Here is a 17,069-nt window from a genome sequence, read left to right on the forward strand (position 1 = left end):
TATGTACATAGTAATTATAATAAATCTAGATTCACATCTATTGTGTATGTTTTGTTAAACATGGGGTACTCCGCTGTTTTCTATTTCCTCTAAATCCCAACTAAGCCTTGAGGCAAAACAAATAGAAGCTGCAGCAACTCCCCGATCCGGCACCAGGGGGAGCCAGTCTCCCACAAAGTGCCTGTCGCAGTAATCGTAAAGAGGAAACGTTTTTATTCTGAGGTCGTGATATGAACGAGCAGAAGAAGAACAAGCAGATGCTACTAACACTTCCTGTGTGGATCTAGGTTTTTTATTTCATATTTATTCTCTTTCTCCATGTGAGGGACGCGTCCCGTGTTCTCAGCCCGGTTCCTGCATCCCTCCCTCGGCCAGCGCTCCGCTCCGCGCTCCGCTCCCCCGCACAGCAGCTAGCTTACCCGCGGTGCCACAGCCGCTGCTCGCCCCGCAGCGGAGAGGGAACAAGGTGCCTCTTACCCGGGACTTGAATTCTTCATAAACACGCTGAGGTAAGATTTTAATATCTCACTGTCGTTGTTGGGAGGTTTATTGTCTTTTAAAAAAAATTTAAAATCGTTTCTCAGCCTCCAGCATCTCTGACTCCTGCCCGACAACATCTGCATCTTGACAGATGAGGCAGCCGCTAACGTTAGCCTAGCTGTAAGTTAGCCTGCACCTCTCCCCACGGTGGGTTTCTCCTCCTCGGTACTTTCTGGATCATCGTTGACAACTGTTCGCTTTGACGTGAGGAAATGAAAACCCGCCATGACAGCCCCGTTAGAGCCAAACCTCCATGTGTGAGAGGGACCAAAGAGTCGCTTGTGTTTGTTGATGATGCGATTTAAACTATTTTATTTGTCAACACTGGGTCGTTTACTTGCCTTTACCTTCTAACTTCACCTTTTACCGGTGTTTCCCCCTTTTTAAAATGTATCCACACCATCATGGAATTCACTAATGATCTTCAACAGGAGCTCAAACACTGACTGGTTAATTATTAAAATGTCTGAACACAGCAGTGTGGTTTACTTGATCTCATGTTGGACTCAGGCCTCTTCTGTTATTGTTCATTGTACATTCGTCCAAATTGTCCCTGTAGAGAGATTTGAGCCAGAGAGCTGAATTTTGTAAACATATACTGACAGCTGATTGAGATGTACCAGTTTGGAATAGAACTGAAAAGAAAAAGAAGAAATGTACATTTTAAATCCTTTAGTTTAGTTTTTGAGGTAATGATTAGTTGATCTATTGGTTTACAAAACAAAAATGACTAAATAATAATTGTCAAAGAAAATAGTTAAATATTTTGGGGGTTAGAGTGAAATCTGAAGACATGACCTTGAGTTGTGGGATATCAGGATTATACTTTTTACTATTTCCAGATTAAATCAAGAAAATAAGTTGCAGCTATAGGTCTGGACGATATGGCCAAAAATGTAATCGTGTTCATATCAGTCGATATCAATAACTATCATGATAGATGTCACATATGTCCTTTCATTTTATAGACTTGTTTTTTGCTCCTGGGTGTAGGTTGTAGTTTTAAACTCTTCTGTAAAAGCAGTCAATGAAAAACAGTGGAGATCAATAATGTGCTGTAACTCCTCACTCTGCTTACACAACTCAGGAAGTAAGCAATATAGAGAAATGTATTGAACCGTTGTTACATTTCTATTGATGAAAGTTATATTGTGATTGATTTTAATGCCGAGCCCCAGTTGCAGCCCTGATATCAACTGTCTCGAAGTTCATAATAAGAACAACAACTCCAAACAGCATTTCTTGAACATGCTAAACCTTGCTGTGTTATATACCATGACTACCAGTGAAATATGTCAGATTCTCGGTAAAACCCAGCCGTGATTGTGCGACAACACAGCAGTCTAGTTAGTCAAGGAGGCTCATCCCTCCATTTACAGCAGCTTATCTCTTGCGCGGCTCCGCAGATCGCTGACAGGGTTGCCCTGTTGATCTTTTAATGAAGCCGGGGATCCTCCTCTGCTCCAGATGGCCCTGTGTCGTACTTGTACGTCTGTAGGACCGTGTCTGTGTTGTTATTAATGCTCTACATGGCTTGGACCCCCGCAAGCTCTGATAAGTCCTCCCTCCTCCTCCTCCTGCCCAGATAGTGAAGGTCAGATCATGTGACTTTTGTTATCATAAGAGGCGCGGTATGGCATCTGGAGCCGGGCAGCATCTGTTGATGTATCGTCAGGCTCAAATCTAAATGCTTGTTCTTCATTGAGCTGCTGCGATCACAAGGGATCAGGGAAGTTCGGGGCTTTAGCAGTTTGGTTATCCCTGATGTACAGTGTCTTTGTCTAGGAACTTTAGAGACATCACAATATACTGTTTCAGTGCACAAAGGCTTTTAAAACTTCAGCGCTAGGATCTATGAATTTAATATTTCAAATATTTCGCAGAAAGCTCAGGTTTTAGCTTACGATCAGCATCTCCTAATCCGGTGGGAGGGGCTGATGAAATACCTAACACTGTTTATTTTTTTAACATGACCTGTGAGTTACCTGTAAGTCTTTTTCTCAGCTCATACGTTACAGGTTGTTGTAGTTGTTAGGCTAGTTTGAATTTTTAAAAACTCTATTATACCGGCAGCTTCTTTTAAACCTGCTGGCCAGACAATGATTGTTGTCATTACACAGCCAAAGACAAAACTGACCCATGTCCAAACCCTCTAGAATGAGATTTGCACTGATAGTATAATGTAATAACTTTACACCATTACCAATGTAGGAGCTTCACTGAAACACCTCAATGTGTCAGGAAACAGGCCGCACCATTTATCTGAGATCAAAGTAGGACAAGCTTGGTCTCTTCAGTGGGTATAAAAAGCCTGTTGTTGCTGGTGTGTTGCCAGTTTTAACCACAGTCATGCATGTGTGTTCTTTCTGAACTCCACTGACGCCAAGTTCACTCACACATATTGTGTTGCTTCAGTAGCAGCTAGCTAAATAGTTTTCTAGAGCATATTATGTGTTTTTACGATTAATCAGGGTAACTCAGAAATGTCAGATATGTTTGGACCTTGAGGAAGAGAATATTTCATCTCTGCCAGTGATGAGCACATAGGCTGTGATATGCTGTGCAGTACTTCTATAAAGGTATATGTGAAATCTACAGTATATGTGAAATGGACGAGTCAGTGGAGAAGACAAAGAAGTAGCTTTGTGCCCATGAGACAGTTGTGCTCGATATGAGTCTCTTTGTGTGTAGTGGTGATTCTTCCCTTTTGGTTCTCTTACATCACCATATATATCGTAAGCAGTCGATGGAGGAAGAGAGGTCACCTGGAGTGGGTGTCTCTTCCCACGCACTGTCCTTGTCCTGAACTTTGCCGGAGTCTTATTTTTCTTAATGCTTCCATTTGTTTTTCCGGCATCTGTGAGATTTACTCAGCTCCCACACACTGCCTCCGCCGCAGCCACAATCCTGTCAAGACCGTGACAAAAATCAAGGAAAATGTCTCAGTCTCGTTCTGTTTTTCTCGCCATCTTTTCCTCCACTCTCTCCATTCCTCTCGAAAATAATATGCAGATAATAAGCTGAGTGAACTCGGAGATGGAAATGGCCTTCCTGGAATTATGCAAAAAGGGTTTTGTCTAGATGCTGTACAGATAATAATTAACCATGTTGCATAACTGACGTCAAACGCAGACTGAACCACTGCTTTAACCGACGCGTCAAATCTGTCCACTTAGAGCTGAACTTTGTGTTACTCGATGTGTTTGCATGCATTAATTAGCACTTAGCAGAACGTGTGGAAAAAGCCCCGACTCCACAGATGCTTCAAATGGAACTATTAGAGAATACAATATTTTGCCTTTTGTTTAAGATGCATGTATTTACTTTAATTGCACGTAAGATTTCCATCCATTTGGATTACACAGTTTTAACACAAATAGACAAATGAAAGAGAAACAATAATTATAGACTGTATATAAAAGACATACTAATAGAGCTAATGTTTTTAAAGGTTGAATTTAAAGTAGACAAATAAATCAGGAAGCTACATTATTCATTTTGCTGTGTCCCAGGCCTTTGTACCTCCTGTTAATACAGCAGCAAATGCCTGAAATACCAGCAAATATTTTCTTATTCCCCGATGTCTGCTCATGTGTCGTAGGAACCACTCTCCTGGGGGTTCCCATCTGATGGAGCAGTGCTTGTCTGCCCACCATGTTTCCTTGTCACGTAAGCCCCTGGCCCTCTGCTGAGCCACCGGCCTCTTGCGGCAGTCATGCACCCCAGGCGCAGCCCTCACAACCCCTCCCTGACCTGCTGTGCAGCTGTCCCGCTCCACCTTTGAACACCACCTCTCAGACGCCATCCCCGGACCCCATGGAGTCCCTCATAGTGATCACGGAGTACGAACCCAGCAGGCCGACTGGGGAGGAGGAGGTAAGAGGAAACACGCCTTGTTACACCACATCTCCCAGAGATGTGTCTCGTTGGACTTCTGGCTTTGTGGTCATATTTTTGTAGACCTAATTTCAGATAATCTTAAGTAGGTCGACACTTTGCGGTTATGATTTTTAGACCATGTAGACCAAATACAGAGGCTTTGTATATTTTGATGCTGCAGTTTGTTAATTAAATAATGAAAAATACAAGCTGGGAAAAAAAGTGCATGTATGTGCAACAAATTCTGTGTTTTACGTCTCAGGTAGAAGATATGGACAGTTCTGAGACGCCCGAGCCGGCTTCCTCTGTGGCGGCGCCCTTCCCAACCTCCTCCTGCGACCTGCTGTCCCACACAGTTTGCCGGTCGGCGTCTCTGCTCCCCGAGAGCCAAGAGCAAAGGGGAAGATTGAACATGTCAGACAGGAAACTATCTCTGCAGGAGCGCTCGCAAAGCTTGGCATCGCCCTGCAGCTCACCGGGACTCAACGGGCGCTACATTTACCCATCCTTACCGTACTCACCCATCACATCACCCCACTCTTCTCCACGGTTTCTCCGCCGACCCACTGTGGAGTCCCACAGTGTTTCTATCACAGACCTCCAGGTATGATCGAGACTTGAGGCTTACAGGGTTCCTGTGGTGTGCATTTGAAGTTGATTTTACTGTTTGCAAGCAACAAAATCAACATTTCTCATCCAATATCAGCAGTTTACTTAGATATCTGCTAGAAATCCTCAAAAAGAACTAAAATATAGTTGCATCCAGAATGATTGTAGTTGTAATTATATAATTTATTGTCCCAGAACCATCTGACCTGTGTATCCCCTCAGGTCTTTACTCTGCTTAATGCATTACACATGAATGAACAAACTAACTCATGTTCACACAGAGCCCGGCTCTTCCAGAGGCGCTCCCCCTGAACATCTGTTAGTTTATCAAAATATCAGTATCGCTCTTGTCTGAAAGTAAACAGAACTGCGTGTGCATTTGTCTTGAAAGCAGCAGCACAGTGGTTAAAGACTGAACTGATATGAAGGTAAGGTTTTACAGTCTCACTAGATGTAGGTATGACTGTAGCTGTGATCCCTGTTGTATGTACTGTAGGTGCAGAATCTTATAGACGTCTGCTGCTGTAGCTGGAATTCACCTAATCACTTGATGTAGGAGTGAAAAATGCACATGAAGGTTAATTAGGTGAAATATTTCCAAATGTCCTCTTGCTCTGAAATGACTGTAATGAATGTGTCATGTCAAGTCGGTTGATAATTGAAATTCTCTAAATTCTCTATACTCACTTCATCTTACCATCCTCCTCGACACTTAAAAATATTTGAATCCTCTGGAGACCAACAGTCAAATTAACGACATTTAGACGTGTGCTTTAAATGAGGAATTTGTTTAGTCACCGCATTTCTATGTTGTATGAATCATTCTCTGCAGGCTGGGTTCTGTGTGTTCTCAGCACTTAGTGTTTCAAATCAACACCACTCTTCACCATAGAATGATGGTAGAATACACTGGTGCTTGACCGAATAGTTCCCTCTGATCACTACATAATATATTACAAATCTATTAGGGCCATGCAGCACATCCTGCCTCTGGAATCCCAGGCACACTGCAAGATTAGTATAGATTATAGGTGAACTAACAGTCTTTACTGTCACTGTTGATGAGATGCTCTCTGATTCAATCTGGATTTATTAAAGAGGAATTCTGTTGGGCCCAGGTTTAAAAATACAGGAATAATTTTTTTTAAGGTGGAGTTTTTGCTTCAAATGAATCTTAAAAAATTAGGAATAGAAAGGGGACAGAACATGAAATTTGACTTGAGTCAGAATCCTTGGGGCCGTGATAAGCAAACAGCTGTTAGTTGAAGGGAAGTGAAATGAACCAGAAGTGGGACACTCATGATTTAAATGCATCTAGGTGCTAAAATATGATTTCAATTTTTAAAAGGAAACCATTTTCTCCTCCTCTCTTTTCTCTTTCCTCTCTCTCTCTTCAAGGACTGTGTTCAACTTAACCAGTATAAGCTGAAGGATGAGATTGGAAAGGTACCATCACAGACAACACACAGATTGGTCCCTTTCACTGACTCTTCCATTTCCCTCTCCCTGCCGCCCACTGCATGTCTGTCGAGTAGCCTCTCTCGTGGTTGTCCTCATTTCCCAAACTCTTTGCAAACTACCAGGCCATGGGAGAGTTGGAAGATGGATGAGAGGCTGGTATAAATAGCGCTCTCTAAGGGTTGTGCAAGGCCTAGTGGATACGAGTGTGTGTGAGCAAGTGGGAGTGTGTAGTTGTAGTTATAGATTGTGGGTTTAATAAGACATAATGTTGATATGTGTGTGTTTCCCCCGTGTATGTAGGTAGGGAGGCATGTAAACGTGTTTGTTTTCTTGTTTAACTGAGACAATTAGAGCCTTTCCAGGCTTGTTGGAGAGGTTTCTGTTATCAGATCATCTTTGGGACTGTAGGATCAGCTCTGTGCTGCTTCTCCAATCTGCTCCCCCAGCAGGAAATGATCCTGCCAACCCCCCCTCCTCCTCCTCTCTGTGTTTGTTTTGTGCATGAATTTTTGCACACAGGCTACTAATTGGACCTAGTTTTTATCCTGAATTTCGTGTGTGTGTGCGTGTGTGTGTGTGTGTGTGTGTGTGTGTGGGGGAGGGGAGCTTGATAACACAAACCAGATCCAGTTTCCTTAATTAGCCTGAAATCCAAAATGAAAGAGAGAGGGAGAGATGATTTGAATTTGTCTGTTCTCACTTTGAAGCAGCTGGTACTCTCTCAGTGTACACTGTCAGCCCACGCACTTCCCTTCTCTCTCTATGTGTTTTTTTTATATTTATTCCTGTGTGTATTTAGAACATTTGCTTTGCACATAGTGTGATATCTTTTTTTTTTTAAACATAAAGAATTGACAGCTGCTCAATGTCTCTTCATTGGCTTCTACTCTCTGTTAATTACTCTCTCCCGGACCAGGGCTCCTATGGTGTTGTGAAGCTGGCGTACAATGAGGACGACAACACCTACTATGTGAGTTCTTCATGCCCATATACATACAGATGTGATTTCTCTCACTTCTCTCTTCTTCCCTATCACTACTCACACACACACGCAGACAAAGAGAGAGGCATTGTGTCTGCCCCCCCGCCCCCCTTCACGATTACTGGTGTGATTTCAAGTGAAACCTCCACGTTTGAAAATGTCTCCGGTTAATTGTGCCTCTCTCTGCTGAGCTGTAAAAACAAATCAGCTCAAGCTTTTCTGTTTGCTGCTCATGATTGTCGCTGCAGTTCTCATAAAGCCGCGTGATATTGACAGATAATGACATGGGGATTATTTTAATATTCCTCCCAAGTGACAAAGCCCACATGTCGCAATCAGCGATTATATTATTGCTGGAATAACTGAGGGTATTGAGGCTATTAAGAAAATTACATTTAAAATTGAAATTTTTAGGTATTCAGAAAATCTGCCCCAAAGAGGGGAAATATCCTTCAAACAATCTTGCTGTGTCGCACTAATCGGCTACTGTTTGAGCGTCTCAGTTCACGACAGCCTCAATGGTTGTCAGCTCGAGTATTTGTTCCAAAAATGGTCAGAAAGAGCTTTGATTCGTACCGAACAGACATCTGCACGGCATTAGTGAGGGCTTTCCAGGTAGTCGCAGAATACCATCTGCTTTCACGTGGTATTAAAATCAATTTGAGATGTTGTGCAGTCATGTGTTGGAGGCAGCCACATCTGAGCTAGACTAGTGAGAAGAGCTTCAGTTTGTGATCTTGCATCTAAAAAAGAGCAAATTGTATATTGTTTATCTCAGGATTATTGTTTTTTAAAAGGATTTTTATGTAATTATTAGTTAGTAACAATAATTACTAAGATAACAGGACATACTAGTTTTTGTAACCCTTTAAAATTTGTATGTACATTCAGAAAATATGCCCAAATTTCACTTATGTTTAACATCTTCATTTCAAAATCAAACAAGTGACATGGGCAAGATTTCCAGATGCAGACATTTTTATATATAGTCAAACTCTCAGAGTTCATATTGTCTCAAGATATTTCACAAATATTATTATGTTCACATTTTCTGGAGCAATTTGTTTACAGGCCAGAAACGCGTCAATGCTTTTATAGCTTTGAGAATCCTTTTTCCCAGATGACCCTGGTCAGTGCACATAGCCACATAAACACAAACGATGTTCAAGGTGAAAAGATAAATCTTAAGGCCCGGGGATATTTATCTGTGGGTGTGAGTGGGTGCACTGTCGGCTATGCATCACCTCGCTCTGCTGTATCTTACTCTTTTTTGTATTCCTCTCTCTTTGTCCTTTCTCTGGATCTCTTCCCCAATGTCTCTCCCACCTCCTCTCTCTTATCCTCTCCTCTCTCCAATTCTATCTCTCCCCCTCTCGCTCCTGTAGGCGATGAAGGTGTTGTCCAAGAGGAGGCTGATGAGGCAGGCAGGTTTCCCACGTAAGTGTAGAGCCAGCGGCAGATGGTTAACACAGCAGAGAGCACGGCCACTTATAATGCTACAGTGGTACATTAACACTGTCCTATCAAAAGTCTCCATCCTTCCTCACCTACTTTGTTTCTGTCCTCCAACAGGAAGACCTCCCCCTCGTGGAGCCAAAGCAGCCCCTGAGGGCCCCCCTCATCTTAAAGGTCCCCTGGAGCGGGTCTATCAAGAGATTGCCATCCTGAAAAAGCTGGACCATTCCAATGTAGTAAAACTAGTGGAGGTGAGGTCTGTTAAAATGTATATAGAGAGAGAAGAAGTTCAGGTGTTACAGTAGATTCAGAAAATAAACAATTCAAGAAATGATATTTAAGCAGCAAAAACTAAAACTAAAACAAACTGGCAAAATACAAACAGGCTTGTCATTGCTTCTCTTCTCTCCAAGGAGCAACAAAGGTATACTGCCATTTTGCTAATGGAACGATTTGAAGAGTGGCCTCAGTGGAGTGTCATGGAAAGAAAGAAAGCTAAAAATCAAAACAACTAAATCTATTGAGAAATATTTCAATTTGCAATGGAGCAGTAAACTAACAGATTCTAACACATCTACACAGGACTGACTAAAAAACCTGCAGCCTTTTGAAAACACTCAAATGCAACCAAAACTGCATTATACCATTAAATTAATGTACTATACTATAGACTATAGCTTTGTTAATCAACTTTAACAATACACAAAATCGTTTTTAGTAATTTTTACCAGACACAAAAGATGATTGTGCGTGAGTGTGTGCTTGAATTTACTCTCATTATTTCTCCTCTTTGCTTCGGTGCCAGGTTTTGGACGACCCCAGCGAGGACCATCTGTACATGGGTACGTTGGGGCCAGACCTCCAGCCTTTGGAACATTACACACACACACACACACACACACACACACACACACACACACACACACACACACACAGTCATGCATAAAGCAAATACAATACAAGGTCATTTGAAAAGATGTTGTTTTTAGTTTTCTGTGTCTTGGTAAGTGAAAAGCTTTCATCCCTAACCTCATGTGTGTTTCTGTCGCAGTGTTTGAGCTGGTGAAGCAAGGGTAAGCTAAGCCTCTTTTATGGTGATGATTGTGGCACTGGAATGAGCTCAATCCCATTAGTTATGATTGCTAATTGTGTGTGTGTACGTGTGTGTGTGTGTGTGTGTGCCTGTCATGTGTTCACGTATTCAGGGCTGTGATGGAGGTACCGACAGATAAACCTTTAAGCGAGGACCAGGCACGCTTCTACTTCCAGGATCTGCTCAGGGGAATTGAGTATTGTGAGTCTTCCAAATCAAACCTCCTGTTATTCTTCCCTAGCAACCTGTGATAACGTTGTATAAAGCCAAGAATCGGGTGATTGAGGTTGTGTATGTGTCTTTCTTAGATGACTTGTTATTTTACTACACACACTCTCCATAATCGGATGAATTACAAAAACAATATAATCTTTAAAACACAAAACACTATGATTCAATGGTGAGTCAGTATTGAGTCAGCTGCAATATGATCAATTCAGCTCAGATTCAGATTTCTTTTGATTTGCAACTTGAAATAAATGGTGGTGTCCCTGAAATACTTCAGCTCAGCCTTGGAGAATAAATACCAGATTGACACTTATTCTTTTAGTAGAGATACAGATATGCATCGCCTTTATTCTGCTGTGTCTTTTTTTTCCTTTCTACATTTCAGAATAAAAGAATCCTGATGCAAAGCCCTAAATCATCTTAATGCACACTAATATCCCCAAAATAGTCTGTAGTAATATTCCGTATTTCTCAAATATTCCGTATTTTCATACAGCAAAGATACAGAGTTGTAGATGACAAAATTTAAATTATATAATGGTGGTGTCAAGATTAAGGCAGTTTAGTTAAAACATAAATTCCAAACAGATTAGTATGTTCGAGATGATTTAAGGTGGATTTACATATCTTAAGAAAGAATTACCGGTGTTTATATGGTTTTTTTATATCAGTAACTGCTGTAATGTTTATCCAACTTCCTGCTAATGCAAGATTACTTTACATGGGTACAAGCCGTCAAGTTCAAATTCAAATACTCAGAGGGTATCTTAAAAATATTGTGTTAAGATCCCCCTTACATCCCAGACTTAGTCCTGATATAGAATGTTTATCAACCTCCTGCCATAATCATAATATAATAATTATAATAAATGGGACCTTGTTTTCTGTTTCATCAGTACATTACCAGAGGATCATCCACAGAGACGTCAAACCCTCCAACCTGTTGGTGGGAGAAGACGGACACATCAAGATAGCGGACTTTGGAGTCAGTAACCAGTTTGAGGGAGCCGATGCTCTTCTGACCAGCACAGTGGGAACTCCTGCTTTCCTGGCACCCGAAGCTCTGTCAGAAACCAGGAAGAACTTCTCTGGAAAGGTACTGAGCTCACTACCGCCCTCTGTTGATGACTTTCAGAAATGCAGGGACAGTTCTATGTTTTACATTATACCAAATACTTTTTTTGTGTATAATGATGCACTGATATTATAATATATATTTTACAACGTGTTTTTTTTCCCATTAAGGCTTTGGATGTTTGGGCCATGGGAGTGACACTTTATTGTTTCGTCTTTGGAGTGGTGAGTCTGTGATACTGGTTGTTATTGCCGAGTCACTCCTCAATGACAATCTGCTGATCCCCCATTAAAATATACTGCTCTGTCATTCACAGTGTCCTTTTATGGATGAGCGCATCCTCAGTCTTCATCAGAAAATCAAGACACAGCCTGTGGTGTTACCTGAACAGTCAGTTCTGCTCCTCCTCCTCATTTTGTGTCGGGTTTATTGTATTAAATGGCTGCTTGTTAAAGCTATAAATTAAACCTACAATATACATTTTTAAAATAATAAGTTATTTATATGATTAACCTTTTACTTTCACTGTTTCAACAGAGCTGACATATCAGATGATCTCAAAGATTTGTTGCTGAAAATGTTGGACAAGAATCCAGAGACCAGGATATCAGTCGCACAGATTAAGGTGAACTCTCCTTTTCAGTTCAGCTGGTTGTGTCCGATATTTGGGATTAAACCAAGTTTGAGATTCACACATAGAATGAAGGAAGTCACCTGTAGAAACATTTTAACATGCTGCTGTGTCTGATGGATTTATAAACGTACATCTTATCTTACGTCATGCCTGTGTCCAGGTGCATCCGTGGGTAACAAGGCACGGTGCGGAGCCACTTCCTCCAGAGGATGACAACTGCTGTATGCTGATCGAGGTCACGGAGGAGGAGGTGGAGAATTCTGTTAAACACATTCCCAGCCTGGCTACAGTGGTGAGTTCAAGAACTCGTTTTTGTCTCAGTTCTTTTAGGTGCTGTTCGCTTAGAAAGCAATAATAAGCCTATGAATTCCCCGAAGTAATAAAATATACATATTCATGTTAGCCCAACCCCATTGTTCTGAAACCAGACATAGTTTAGAAAGAAAGTGAAGCATGCTGTATTAATGTGTGTGTTGTTCTTCATCAGATCATGGTGAGAACTATGCTGAGGAAGCGTTCTTTTGGGAACCCCTTCGACTGGGGCCGCAAAGAGGACCGCGGCAGCTTATGTGCTCCAGGGCAGACGCTCATGTAAGGATTGTTTACAGCTTTAAACAAAAACTTTGAACTCTAACAAAGGATTTGAGGTATTATTAGGAGTCAGAGTTCTCTGAGCAGTGTGCTGTCACCAACATAAACTGACTAAGAGCTGTTGCCAGCTGATGCTTGTCAGGTAGTTTGTCAAGTAAACAGTTATTATTTCTCTCCTCCCTCTCCTGCCCTGCAGGAAAGGCAGAGCAGGCAAAGTGAAATACTGCTACATACACTGTAAACAAAGAAGGTAAATACCTGGAGGAAAACACAGTATTATTGTAGTAAAGTGGTAGCGACTGCACTTTAACACCCCTGGCATGATAGAAGCAGCTGCATTTCCCAATGTGGCTTTGGTGGCAAATTCTCTCCTGTTTTCGCAGCTTGTAAACATCCTCTAGCATCTGCCAGAATATTTACTTTATACTTCTGTATTTTGTATTTCTTATATTCTTCTATTTCTTAAAGGTAAAAAAACTTTAACCTTAAAATATTAGTATTTCCAGTGTAATTTTTGTCCTCAGTAAGTTCATCAAGAGCCCAGAGCATCTATTTATCTTGATAAGATGATATTCATTCTTTGCATGAAGAGTCCTCACTTTTCCAAAAGCACATAACTGGGACTTAGTGTCCTCATGTATGTCCTTGGAAAGAAACATTTCCCAGCTTTATTTTGCTGAATTTCCCCCTCGTGTATGAGCGATGCTAGTTAACAGCTTGCCAGGTTTCCTTTGTGCCTGCTGCCCTGCATTACGTCACAATGAAATGGTTGGTTTCATAAAGTCTTTATAAAGATGGACGACGTGTCTTTACTCTCTCTCCATATCCAGAAATGAAGGTAAAATACCCCAGATATGAAGAGATGGATAGATACGCTGCGAGGTCCTGTTAGTACACATTAACACTGGAACAAACATCAGTGACTTTTTAGTTTGATCCATTTCCCATCTGCTAATATGGAGGAGGCAGAGTTTATGACCTAAACTGCAGATAGCCACCAGGGGGCCATCAAGACACTTAAGCTTCACTTTCTAGGAGCCGACATGTTGTCCATCTTTATATACAGTCTGTAATTGGTGTCAGTTGCTGTAATGAAAGCTGTGTCTCTGATGTGTCCTTCAGGAAGCAGGAGAGTGCTGATGGCATGAGGAGTCTGGACCTGCCCTATGTAGGAGAAGACGAGGCTCTCTCCTGATGCACAGGGTCCACAATCCACGACGCCCCACTGCACGACACCCCTTTACTCGCGCTTTTATACTGGCGGCCTACGCCCACATACATTTCCTGGTGGAGGTGGAGCGGACGCAGAGAAAAGAGAGAAAGTGACGGATCTGAGGCACTTTGACGACCATTTGCTTGTTCTCCATTTCCCGAGGCTTTAAAGGGGGACTTGTAGAGAGGATCCTCCTGAACATTGCACTTGTCTGCAGCTCTCATCACCCAAACCAGTCTCCTCTCTTCTTACCCTGCATGCATGTATAGTTTGTGCATGCTTCGTCTCAGGCTTCAACTGTACAGTTTTGTGTTTTACTTGTAGTTTAGCCACTCGTGTTTCCTCCTTGTCCTCACTTGACGATACTTTCAGGTAACGGGTGGCGTGGTTGACGGTTAATGGTGAGGGATGGTTGTATTCGCCATCACCTCGACCTGCTCTCCATTGGAGCAGGTTTTCTTTGACAATGATTGTCTGGCTCGCTGTGCTTCAGAGCGGCAGTGCCCAGTTTTGTCAAATATTTCAGAGTGAATCATCTGGACAGTTTTCCCCCAAAAAATGGAAAAAAAGGGCAGCGATAAAATGTTTACGCCACTGAATGCATGTGTTTACTTTCCCAATGCAACACGGTATAAGCTATTTCTGAGCACTGGCACAGGACACACTTTGTTTGATGCAATTCTTTCTTATTTCAGTCTTACCACTGGCTCTTAAATGAGTCTTTCATTTACTACAATCAGTAGAAAGCTTTAAAAACTGTTGATATGTTGCTTTGCAAATTCATCATTAATAGCTTAGATTTAAAAAGGGGATTTCCTTCTTTGCAAAGCTTTTGCTTCAGTGAGACTTTTCTCAAGTGAGCAGTTGAATATTTGTTGGTATTTGCTTGATATTTTTAAGCTATTTATATTTCTCTGCTATTAATTGGACAAACATGCACTTGTTTGCGGTTTCACACTGAAAAGAGAAAATCGTGACTCTCCAACCTCACGTTCAAATTGGGAAGGTTCTCACTTGTTTTGTTTTGTATCATAAGAATCACAGTTTTTTTTTTAAAAACGCACATTTTCAGGACACCAAAAAAACTTTAATCATATATAATGTTGTAAAGTGCAGTACCTTAAACAGACAAACCTTTAAACTATTTGTTCGTATTAAATTACCAGAGCTGCTGCAGCATTTAAGTTTTGAGAGGGGAGAGCATAGTGCAGCTGCAGATGTGTTTTGTACAAATCTATGCATATCTATAGAGGTGTTGAGCTGTTATAAAGAAACTCTTTGTCATCGTTGATTGAAGGACTGGGCCAGTCTGCAAATATTTATATATAAACTAACTATAAAATATTTTTATTTATTTTCATGTTTTTTCATTTTTGATGATCCCAAAGCAGTAAAAATTAGCACATTTCCACTTTTGCTCCTTGTGTTTCCTCTTTGTTTTTCTTCATTTTCTCTGGCATTAGTGTACAAGTAGAGATAGTCACGTGATGTTAACATAGAATAACGACACAATATGGTTTGTAACATTTCAATGCTTCCACACATGAATGACTTCAGCACTTAAGTGTTGAATGTATAAGAAAAGGGACTTTGGATTCATTTATTTTTTACCTTACTACTTGCATGTCACTCTGAACTGTACCAAGTGTGTGTCTGTTGTCTGACTAGTACTATGCATATGGTGTGTCTTTCTCTGTGTGGTGCAGTGGTGTCGCTCTGTCAGGTTGTCACATGCAGTGTGCAAACTCACTCGGGACGGCTGTACGAGTTTGAATCATTCTCTTCACTTTTCTTTACCAGATATTTAATTCATGCTGCAAATAGACACGAGCAATCTGGATTTATATTTTCCTTTAAATTGCCAATCGGAACTTTTTAAAACACACACCCCCTTTCTGTTTATTATATTTGCATGATAAACAACGATAGCTAACAATATTTTAAAGCCTGTCATTAACTCAATTATTGCAGAATAGCCAAAAATGTATTTCAGACTTTGCAATGCCACCTCATTTAAATATGCCTTCTACTCATAATTACACATTCTGACATACTGGAAGTTGCTGCAGATTCAGATTAAGCTTTTAATTTGAGTGAAATAAGGCAAGTTTACCTCTGGTGGGAATATTTTCCGTCCATGACCAACAGGAAGTGAGGGAAGGACAGTTGACGTCTAAATGCAGGGTGACGGTGCAAGACACAAAAAAATGCGGTGTGATAGATATTTTATACATACTATTTAAATATTTAAACTTGTAGTTAACGCATTTTTTGAAAAAGGCTACAGTATGTGATTAACATTTATTGTTCACATGGTTTTGAATTCTGTGGTGTAATTCATTTTAATAAAGAGCTGTGGGGGTCTTCCCCCTGAATGCATGCCAACATACTATCACACAACACTGTATTGTCATAGCATGTGAGGTCCTCGGCAACAAGACTGGACATTTAAATAAATGATTCCATACATACTGTATCTTGATCATCATTTGAATAAAATATTATTGCCTTTGTAATGTTTGGGTCTGGTTGTGATATTATTGGGCTTTGTTTATGAGGTTCCACAGACACACCACCAGTGGGTGCTGTGTACCACAACATGTCAGAAGCTGTGGGATTCTCTGAATATCACATTTTGTTCCTTTTCTTTGACATGATGACGCATTTTCTACGTCTGCCATTGTTTTCCTGCAACATGACTGGAGCAGGATTCTTTAATACGACTGTATTCATGTGCTCTGTGCATTGTTTTGAGAAGAAGTTTGTAATTTTATGTTTATTCAAGAGGAAATCTTTTGTTTGTGAATGTAGAGGATAATACCTCAGTGATTTGAACTGCAGTTTCTCTTATGGCCACTGGATGCTGCAGAAGTAATGATGCAATTTATTTACATGACATCTCTCATACCGGTCCTGTTTAAATGTAATTAAATCGGTCAGTATATACCAGTAATTAAAATATCTGGTTTAAAAACTACTATCAAACACATAATTTCTTAATCTCCTGTAAGATTTCTGTGAGCCTTTTAATAACGTACTGAAAAATGAGTGATTACATTTGCGTTAACGTTCATAAACATTATGTTAAATTAATTAAACCTTTATGGTCTATGTTATTTATATTTATACGAATTTAAGCCTCACATCAGTGGAGGTTCCGCCTTGGAAATGGACATGAAGTGTCACACTGACCTCTTGTGCTGATCCTCACTCACTGCATAGCATGTGCCCACAGGAGAAAACTGGCAGAGATGATTGATTATTTTCAGGTTCTCGATAATTTTTGAAATATTAAATGTTTATTTAGCT

At 40.8% G+C, this 17,069-nt stretch overlaps 1 protein-coding gene across 2 annotated transcripts; it reads left to right on the forward strand.

Annotated features, from left to right (window-relative positions):
* The first annotated feature begins 189 nt into the window (after positions 1-189).
* On the forward strand, positions 190-16,276 carry LOC118125548 (calcium/calmodulin-dependent protein kinase kinase 2). 2 transcript variants are annotated; one of them, XM_035184249.2, is made up of 18 exons: positions 190-509; positions 4,142-4,416; positions 4,682-5,023; positions 6,427-6,474; positions 7,406-7,459; positions 8,857-8,908; positions 9,044-9,177; positions 9,732-9,768; positions 9,978-9,999; positions 10,132-10,220; positions 11,144-11,343; positions 11,493-11,546; positions 11,639-11,712; positions 11,860-11,947; positions 12,117-12,248; positions 12,444-12,547; positions 12,744-12,797; positions 13,670-16,276. In XM_035184249.2, exons 2-18 carry the CDS (start codon positions 4,195-4,197, stop codon positions 13,740-13,742), a joined length of 1,779 nt encoding a protein of 592 aa, XP_035040140.1. In that variant the 5' UTR covers positions 190-509; positions 4,142-4,194; the 3' UTR covers positions 13,743-16,276. The 2 variants fall into 2 exon arrangements, with proteins under 2 accessions (XP_035040140.1, XP_035040141.1); XM_035184250.2 differs by lacking the exon at positions 12,744-12,797.
* Positions 16,277-17,069: the final 793 nt, after the last annotated feature.

The sequence above is a fragment of the Hippoglossus stenolepis genome, chromosome 18 (genome assembly GCF_022539355.2).
Source record: "Hippoglossus stenolepis isolate QCI-W04-F060 chromosome 18, HSTE1.2, whole genome shotgun sequence".
Classification (NCBI taxonomy): Eukaryota; Metazoa; Chordata; class Actinopteri; order Pleuronectiformes; family Pleuronectidae; genus Hippoglossus; species Hippoglossus stenolepis.